We start from the raw sequence: 9870 nt of genomic DNA on the forward strand, positions 1-9870 counted from the left end.
ATATGACTAATCTCCTTATCTAAATAGTCCTTTGTAATTAAAGAGTACGACTGCCCATCAGGTGATGGCTTTAGATCAAACGGTAAGGAATCTGACAAGCTGCACACCACCTGTCCGTTCACACCTGAGTCACGATCTGTCACGTCCATCAACGCCACCACGGTTCCTGGTGCTGCGTCYTCTGGAATACGACTGGTAAGGGACGTGATGTCTATTTCGGGCTGGTTATCGTTTACGTCTTCCACTCTTATAACCACGTTACATTGCGTGGAGAGAGAAACAGAACCTCTATCTGATGCCAGAACTTTGAGCTCGTACATTTGTTTTTCTTCGTAATCCAGTTGTCCTTTCACTGTTAATTTTCCAGTTTTGCTGTTCAAGTCAAACTGCTCAGACGATGGTCCACGATGTTTACTCCTCAGAGAATATTCAACCTCACCGTTCACACCTTCATCTGAGTCAGATGCACTTACGGTTAAGAGGAACGTCCCGACCGGGGCGTTTTCTTTTATTGTTGCGGTGTATTTTTGTTTATCACAAACGGGCGTGTTGTCATTAATATCCGATAATATGACAGTGATATTCACAGTTCCTGATTTTGCTGGTTTACCTCCATCTGTCGCTGTTAATAGCAGCCAGTGTTGAGRAGTATGTTCTCTGTCCAAAGAGCGTTGAAGTACTAAGAAAGGAACYTTTCCTTCCTCCCCGAAGGCGTCTGTATCCAGCCGAAAATACTGATTATGGTTCAGCTTATATGAATTTATGGAGTTCAACYCGACATCCAAGTCGTGTGCTCCTTCCACCTGAAATCGAGAACCAACGATAGCGGACTCCAACACTTCCAGTGTGTAGTTTTCCTCTGGAAATTTGGGTGAGTTGTCATTTACATCGAGAATCTCAACCATGATCTGGTGCATTTCAAGAGGATTTTCGACAACAGCTTTAAGGTTTGTTACACATGGGATGGTTTTTGCACAAAGCTCTTCTCTGTCGACTCTGTGGTTTATTAATAAAACGCCATCCCTCGGGTTTACCTTAAATAGATCCTGCTTTGCTGCTGATACGACTCGCAGGTTTCTGTCCGCCAGTTTTCCTAGATCTAAACCAAGATCTTTGGCTACGTTTCCTACTGGCGTCCCAGATTTTAATTCCTCCTGGACAGAATATCGGAGTTGAGCTGAAATTCCTTCAAATTTCAAAACGATCAGCGCCAGACAAAAGGAAGTCCATCCATCCATCCATTGTTTTTTCATGTCCGTCAATTCCATTGTTTCTGAAAATGCGTCTTTCGGTAAATGTCCCTAATTCCTTCAACAAAATTCCTCCTTGGTGGTAAATTTCTTTTCAATAAATACAAAAGCAATAAATCCCAAGTAAATAATTATTTTAGCGGAAGAGGGAAGATGCTTTGTTCCGTCCTTTCAAACCGCCTATTATGGTTGTTACTGAACACACATGAAAAGAAGGATGCCCATTTTCTACCTCAGTCAAATTAAGTGCATCAGCGCCACCTACTGCCAATGAAGGCGCGATGGTTCCTCCCATAGCTTAGCCTGACATTTTGCTGAGCATATAGTATATTCCAACAAATTAGGAGTGCCAGAAAAAAAAGCTTGAAAAATGCAGTTTTTTTTTCTTTCTTTTTACTTAAATGTTTAATGTGTTGCAACATTAATTATTTTAAACTGAACTTTCAAAGTTTTTCATCTGTGCCATTTTGACATAAAGTTAAAAACACATTCTGGTTTCTTGTCTTTATCCTTTTTATCTTTTGCACTGTCTTGAAATGGTCTTCCTGCAGGTAAACACAGTTCAGTGGAGCCTTCACGGGGGATTCTTTATTACATCTTACACTTGAATCAGTACAATCACCATGAAAACTAAATAATATCTACAAACATTAATATAGAAAATGGGCTCACAATAAAAATGAAATAAAATACAAACGTGAATCTTTGTTTCATTTAGTACATCCAACAAACATCCGGAATCCTGCTGATGGTTGTTTTGCAGTCATTCATTACACTAATTGCATGCCAGCTCTTGTGAGGTTCAAAAGAGTAAGAAAGCTAATTGAACAACCCACACAGTGTAAATCGAAACAGACAAGATCTACAAATAATCCACATAAAAAAGTATTTAAAATAATAATAATAATAATAATAATAATAATAATAATAATAATAATAATAATAATAATAATAATAATAATAATAATAAATTAGTCATGAAGTAAAAGTTCATAACTTTAACAGATAATTAGCCCAAATTTCTGGAACCCAGTAATTGAGTTGCAAATGATTTAGGCATAAACTCTAGTGTATACCTATTTTCCCTTAAGCAACTCTTTATACATTTTGTTTCAAATAATATGAACATGTATAATATGTTCGTATCTAACTGAAATCTTTTGAAATACTTTTGCATTCTCAAATTTATCTGCCTATACTATGGAGTTTGCTCAACACACTCCCACCATCCTCACTGTTTTGTTGAGGTGAGCAACGACATCGTGTGGTTTAAAACTTGAAGTGCAGCTATGACGAACACCGCCCTGTTGTAATTTTCTCCTCTCTTTTTGTTCTTTTTTATTTTTAGCCTCTGCGGTGCATATAACGTATACCGATAGAAGAGAAAAACACAACCGTGGTCCTCACAGCAAAGTAAAATCAAGGTGACCTCCATTTTTTTTTTTTTTTCCATGTTCGCATCCCCGCCACCTCCTTCTGCGACTTAATGATTCTGAATGTGGACCAGAGAGTACGTGCGCAGGCTCTGCAGCATTCTGCACCACGTCCTCACAATCCTGTCGCCATTTTTGTTCACTCTTGCTGCAGCAGTGATAGCAGCTCGAATCAAAGCACACCATTTTAGTTGGCACTTAAAGGACGACGACGGTGGTTGCAGGCCCTTTATTCGTCTGATGTCAAGGGACAACGTAGACGCTGTGCAAATGAGGGCGGGGCACATGTCGAGATACTAAAGTGCAAGCAGAAAGGGAGCTAAACAGGACACGTTACCACGGCAACGCAGCTCCTCTAGACGGGTCGCTGACCGTGGTGCTGAAGACAAGCTGACGCAGAGGAAAAGAGAAGGAGGGGGAGGGATGCTCGCGCAGTTATTTCTACTGGCATCTAAATCCAAGCACGTTTTTACACAGACATAATTATTACGCTATTCTTTATTGCACCACGGTGGGGAAATTCAGGTGTGCCACCAGGAAGTTAAAGGTAAATTGAAACATAAATATTCAAACAAACTGAAAAAAAAAATAAGAATAAAAGACTACAGTATGGACAAACAAGAACTATGTAAAAGGGGGGTGGGGGGAGTGTAAAATTTCGTATGTTTCTGCATAGAAAGAAAAACACAAGCAGCCATTTTTTTTCCACATTTTTTATTATTTTTCTCCCTTCTCTATACTACAAAAGGTTGCCTTTGAAAGTAACACAACTAATTTAGCATTTACAGATATGTGGTGGGACTGTGTTAGCCTGCTAGTGCCAGCTGGTGGTTGTTCCACTGCTTTGTTACACATTGCTGAATTGCTGTATGTGCTGATCCGTCTGTGAAGCAGAGATGCAATACACTATGAACTGTTAAATTAACCTCTCTTGGTCATAAACTATAAACTGAAACTAAGAAATGCATTTACGTTTACCTCCGTCAGGGTTTTCTTCAAATATAGCCGAATCAAACCTAAAGAGGTTTAGTTAGGAGTTCACAGGCGTTAAAATGCTGCAAGAATGTTGTCAGTTATGTTGTAGTGTCTTATAAGTGACCTCAGCTGATCTGAAAGCAGTATTTTTGTGTAAATGCCTGTGTCTCACTCAGAGTGTCTGTTTCAATGTGTCTCCTGGCATGATGTCGTCTCTCTTTGGAGATGGGGTCATGTGAGAGCGCACAATGAAAACACATGCTTTTTGTACCGTATATGACAGTCAAGAAAAATAAACAGTTGAAAATATTTTACATGACTCATAATGCTTAAAAAGTACTTATCTTTTTTTTTTTTCACAATCACATAGATACACAATTGCATTATGTATTGTAAGCTTCTGTTAACAAAACATGAATGAGCTTTTTTTAATCAAACAAATGTCAGGGTACTTCTGTATTTTATAATTATGACAATTTCTAAATACTAGAAAGAAACAAAAATAAATAACATAAAGAGTCATAAGAGATACATTTATGATCCCCCAATGTATTTGAAATATGTACCTGTGAATTCTTATAATATGATATTTATACTGTAAAGTTTTATAATCTTGGAGGGGGGAAGCATATTTTTTTCACATTTTATTTTAACATGAAAACTTTACCTGCTCTCTCCAGGTCCTTTGTAGCTCTGTGTAAGTCCTCCTTGGCTTCTGGACAACTCTGCTGATTATTACTTGCCTCTTACGAGAGGCAGCTGGAGCTGGCAGTGGCTGGCATTCTCTTCTCTTCTCGATTACAGCTTCAGTGCTCTTATAAAAATAAATAGGACTATAACCAATCGTTCTGCTCTGTCTGGTACTTAAAAACATTTTAGAAGCCATCAGTGAATATTAAACCAGCTAATCTTGATAAAAGCAGGAATATGCTATTTGCATACTAATATATTTCAGCTGGCTCTTTTGGTTTCTGTCCTTTTTTGCACACCCTTTCTGTCATGTGCTTCATTAGAAATATTTAAACAGGACAAAACATTGACATGTTCAGTGCTTATTTCACCAGCTGAGGTTTACTGATGATTCTTTTGCTTCTTTTACCTTTGACATCTGGGTAAGTGCTAAGATTCACTGTCTCTTAATTAGCAAAGCAGTTCAATAAAATTTGCAATGACAAGTTCACCCAGGAAAAAATAGTGTGATTTTATGGCATCATCATGTTTGTTGACATACAACTAACAAGTTGTTTTTTTGTTTTTGTTTTTTATAAAACAGCATAACTCCAGAGAGGCTGTCAGTCAGTAAATGAAGTTAGAGCAACCATTGTGTAACACTGAACATAGCTTGCTTTCAAGCTTTTAAAAAAGGAATTGAATTTTAAATTATCAAGATTTTTAAGACATTGACGTGAAAATACCTTAGTACGGGAATGTATTGCCAACATTTTTACAAACACAGAATACCAGATTTATTGTGAGAGAGTAATTCTAATTATTTCTAGATTTGGGTGTCAACTTTGTATTACTTAAGTTTGCCTGTTTTTTTAGTTATATTTTTACCATGTAAAGCACTTTGGACTGTCTTGCTGCTGAAATGTGACATACAAATAAACTGGACTTCCCATTCTGTTATCTCTATAACATGTTTTAAGACTGCTACTATTTCTATGGCATGATTAAGTAATAATACATATTTAAGTTCAATTAAAAATGATTAAGGAGTGGATTTATGTAATCTACTAGCTGTCAGGAGAGTCTGAAATAACCACTCAGTAATTTTTTTTTTCATTTGACATTTTAAAATTACTAGCATAATTCCACTCATTTAATGTAGAGTAAACTTAAGGAAAACATTTCAAAACAATGGAAATTTTCAGATATTTTACATTTAATGGAACATTTAAGAGACTGAGATTTTATTGTTATATTTTATTTGTAGTAATTCATACAGACTACAGTATACAATTAACTCACACCGTCTACATGTTGCACCATGAAAGGAACACCGTACAAAAGCATTTACCATATGTTTTGATTCAACACATTACACCCAGATAGAAACACAAGTCGTACTAAAGAGTTTGACAACATGGTTGTGTTCCTGCTTACACAGACTTAAATATGATGGCACATAATTCTGTTCACATTAAAGAGGCTTAAAAATCCTTTACTGATGATTAAAAAAAGGCATATTAATAAAGAGGCATGTGAGTATTTCTCTTATGTTAGTTGCATGTGTGTTTGAATTCCTTAAGGAGATGCATACAATATTGTAAAATACATAAACACAGCTTTCATTGAATGAAAATAAAACACAGGTACAATTTGCCGTTCCAGTTTTGTAAAGTCAACATTAAATGTCAACAGGCTGCACCACTGAATATACCGAAATTAAGCTAACTCAAAGAGCTTTGCTTGTAAACTGAAATAAGTAAATCGTAATATAAATACAGTTCATATAATGAATCAGTCTGTTCTCTCGTGGTCGCTCACTCACTGAAGCCCCAAGACTTATTTAACAATGTTCAAGTAACCAAAACTTTCAAACATGGTGACATTTAAACTTTATGTTATGAGAAATGTTACATTTGTGAATAAACTAAGCCGTAATTGTGCTGCTTCATTCAAAAACTAAGGTAACAAAACAAAACATCGCACCGCATGATTCTGGTCCCATAAAATATAATTGTTTATCTCTGTTAAAAGAACAACAAAAAATATGTCTGTCCTAATTACAGAAAATAACACACTTGATACTCGTTACTCTATTGTTTCTTGCAGAAAACAACTGAAAGGCATGATGGCTGAAGAAGAAAGACCTCAATTCTATTCTTTTGTGCTTATGATGGACTTGGCACTTTCACATATGTAGGCCTGGCTAACTTATAAAACACAAGTAAACATGAATTAGCTAACAGTAAACACATTTACAAAATGCTGATTCTATTTAATTACTTTTGATTTGATTCAATGCTTCTTGAACATTTAGTTAGTTGTGCTGTATGTTACCTCTGATATTATACGTCAGTGTTTGTATGGCGCAAGGCAGGGGCACAAAGGATTCAATTGTAGATTCCAACATGTGCTTCCTTCTACTAAACGTCAAAAGTCTCTAAGGGCATTCCAACCTTTCCGTGTCCTCTCTTGGAATACTAGTTGTGCCTTCTGTTCAAACTTAAGAATGCACATTTGTCAGTACCTCATCTTTACAATACTTTAAATATAAGTTGAAGCCATGCAGTCTATTCATGCATATAGGTATGGACATCAGGGCATTGTTGATCTGCTTTTCATGTGTGTTCAAAGAATGGGGGAGTGCAGGGTTATGTTTTCTGGTCCGGTTCATTTGGGCTGCATGACGACTGCACAGAGTAAGGAACGGGAACGAGACAAAGGAGGGCGTATCCATGGGGGTGGATCTCTGAACGGAGTTCCTCTTTTCTTCCACCAGGCGTTTGCTGTTGGCGAAAATCCTATCCACAGCTGAAGGACTGGAATTACTTGGAGCTGTTGCTGCTTGTAGTGGATTCCTGCCAACGAGACAACAGAATTAGACATTTGTGGAAACGGACCCACAGCACTGAGAGCCTCGTGGTTGACCAGACTGAGATACGTCATGCAGCTGACTTCTTTCGCTCAGACAGGGGCTTCAGGCAGAGGACGGAGTGAGCGGGAGAGAATGTGTATTGCGGATGTGATAGATCTGTCACTGAACACCATGCTCAAAAATTACATGGAGGAGAGTGGTTGCTAGGGAACCGAGTGCCTGATTTCTCTTTGCACCTCTCCTGCACAAAGAATTAGGTCACATTTAAGACAGGAGACAGCGTCAGTCATGCTCTGAAGTGCCGTCCTGTGAAAAGGACAAAAGGAGTAAAGTCCTATTCCCTGTTCGTGAATACGTGAAATAAAAGGTTACAATTTGAATATATTAGTGATGGGTCAGAAAGGGGCATGAACACAGATTAATATCCACATGCACAGCATCAACTTGAAAACATGGTGATTCAATTAAAGATGCAGATACTAAAAAAGAACTGACATTAAACTTCAGATAGAGTCTGAAAATGAGATCAATGTTTTGACCCATATAAACTATGGGCAAAACGCCAGTCGTCYCCAATAATCTTTCTATTTAAATAGCAAGACTTTCTTGTAATCTTTTAAATTGTTTTAATCAAAGTTTTATAGACTTTCTGGGGGACTGTCTAAGATATTATTTGAGCACTAGCTCATTTTCTGTGTTGTCACTTTTGCCTCTGCTTCTTAGCATTTTCAGAGGGTTTAATTTCCGTGTGTGTAAAACTCCTCTAACTCTGAATCTTAAAATAAATAGACAAAAAAATATATCATAAATTCAAGGGTCAAAACAACTGTATGCATGCCACATAACAAACCAAAACAAAAAAAGTTAATTTTTTTTTTGGGGGGGGGCACTTGGTCATTATCAATCTGTTGCAAAGACACATTTTATTCACATTTTCTGAACTGAACCTACAGAAAAATAAAATAAGTTTGACAGAGAAAATGGGATTTTAGCACCAAAAAGGCAATTCTGAGTGTGCCCTTTTAGAAAATGTATTTTTGTTGTAGATGTTTGTGTTCAATTTACGTCAGTCACGTCTTCTGTTGTCTTCTAATTTTTTAAGTCTTTATTTTGAACCACATGCTGAACAATGTGCTGGACTAAAAATTTGAATGAAGCCCTTGGGAGTATAAAGAATAAATCTGAAACATTCCAGCAAACCCTGTAGAGCTATTGATCAAAAATGATTTTAGTAGATTAAAATAAAGTTTGACTTCACTGAAATAAATAAATTATATATATATATATATATAATTTACAATCTTTGTACAGAAAAATCACAGAAATTGAAATAGTTTCAAAACTCTACCTGAATCACCATATCTGATTGTTCAAAACCACAAAAACAAATCAGTTCATGTAAATCAGGCTCATGCTGTCAAATCTAAGAAATATTCAACAATTGAAAAGAAGTTGTTTTAACTATAATAGGTAAAACTGCATGGCTGGCATTTTACTGTTTAAAGATGACCTGAAAAATCAGGAACAATTAACCAGCCAGACGTCTAAAGACATGGGAGAATCTGATAAACTGCATGTTATTTCAAATATGTAATATAAAAATTGAAGCACATTATTGTCAAAGGAAATCTTACAAACAATAAAGAAAAACATAACCACTGAAAAAAGGAAAAACAAGAAACTGTTAAAACACTAAAAATACTTCAACTTATCCATGAAAACAATTTCCGGGGCTTGAACGCTGCGTACCTCCAGCTGCTGAGTGGACCTTCCTCATTTAGGGTACTTTAGAGTGGAGAGAAAGAAAAGAAGGGATTCAATCATCAGGTCTTTGGCATAAAAATGATTGCAAAAGTTTTATCAATAAAATGTTTCTTTTGAAATGAGTAAAGAAAATTGTGAGCCTTACAGGAAAGAGTGTTGTAAAAGTGACACTTTCTACATGATTGCATACTTACCATACAGATACAGATCTTTAAAATAAAAAAGATGAATCACATTTTATTTTATTTTTTAAATGTTGAGCATTTGAAAATCTTTTTTTTTTTATTAGGAAAAAAATTATATGAAAACTTATCCGACAGAGATTAGTACACATTTTTCATTCTTAATAAAGGATATATAGTTGTCTCTTAAAATTGTCATAAAATTGTCATCCATTCAATAAACTAAAGCAAAGTAAATATGTAAAAATTTTAATCTTACACAAGTTAAGGCTCATCTTTAAAGTTGATAATCATGACAAACACAAATTTGCTGTTTTAATCCAAAATTTAAACAATGGCATTTTATCTGGCAGAAATGTTTGTTAAAAACGAAAATGGTAAAACAATCCATGGTAGTATCAAGTCATATTAGAAATAACAATCCAGTTAAAGGATTTACCAGCAGAATGTAAAGAATGAAGTGAATATTTTTTGTTTTTATATGACTGCTGAAATTGTATATGTACTGGGGAGTATTATGCAGCCTAAACTAAAACCTGATCTAAAATAAAGATTGAAAACAAGTTCCAAAGTGAGAACCAGCGAAAAGAGTTTATTGTAACTGTCAGTTGTACCTGCAGAGTAGAAGCAGCTGAGTCACTAGTCTCTGACAGTCCTGTTCCTCTCGGGATGCTGGACACGATGTATCTGGAGCCCTTTGGCACAGGCTGTCTGACCACCAG

The 9870-nt window shown here is 36.0% G+C and overlaps 2 protein-coding genes across 8 annotated transcripts in view; both read right to left on the reverse strand.

Annotated features, from left to right (window-relative positions):
• Positions 1 to 5: 5 nt before the first annotated feature.
• LOC103471720 (protocadherin gamma-A4-like) lies at positions 6 to 1440 on the reverse strand (the record flags this gene model as incomplete). Its single annotated transcript, XM_008420901.2, has 1 exon — positions 6 to 1440. A coding segment is annotated over exon 1 (1263 nt), but the record flags the coding sequence as incomplete, so codon positions are not given.
• Positions 1441 to 5564: 4124 nt separating this feature from the next.
• pcdhb (protocadherin b) overlaps positions 5565 to 9870 on the reverse strand; it is a 37935-nt gene continuing 33629 nt past the window's right edge. For 2 of the 7 annotated variants that reach the window (XM_017307065.1, XM_017307064.1), the window contains exons 3-4: positions 8952 to 8987; positions 5565 to 7185 (exon numbers count right to left, since the gene is read on the reverse strand). In XM_017307065.1, the coding sequence (XP_017162554.1) occupies positions 8976 to 8987 (12 nt within the window). In that variant the 3' untranslated portion in view covers positions 5565 to 7185; positions 8952 to 8975. Of the gene's footprint in view, positions 7186 to 8951; positions 8988 to 9762; positions 9855 to 9870 lie in introns of those variants that run through there. The other 5 variants (XM_017307062.1, XM_008420243.1, XR_534626.2 and 2 more) reach the window with 4 other exon arrangements.

This window comes from Poecilia reticulata, linkage group LG10 (genome assembly GCF_000633615.1).
Source record: "Poecilia reticulata strain Guanapo linkage group LG10, Guppy_female_1.0+MT, whole genome shotgun sequence".
NCBI classification, from domain to species: Eukaryota; Metazoa; Chordata; class Actinopteri; order Cyprinodontiformes; family Poeciliidae; genus Poecilia; species Poecilia reticulata.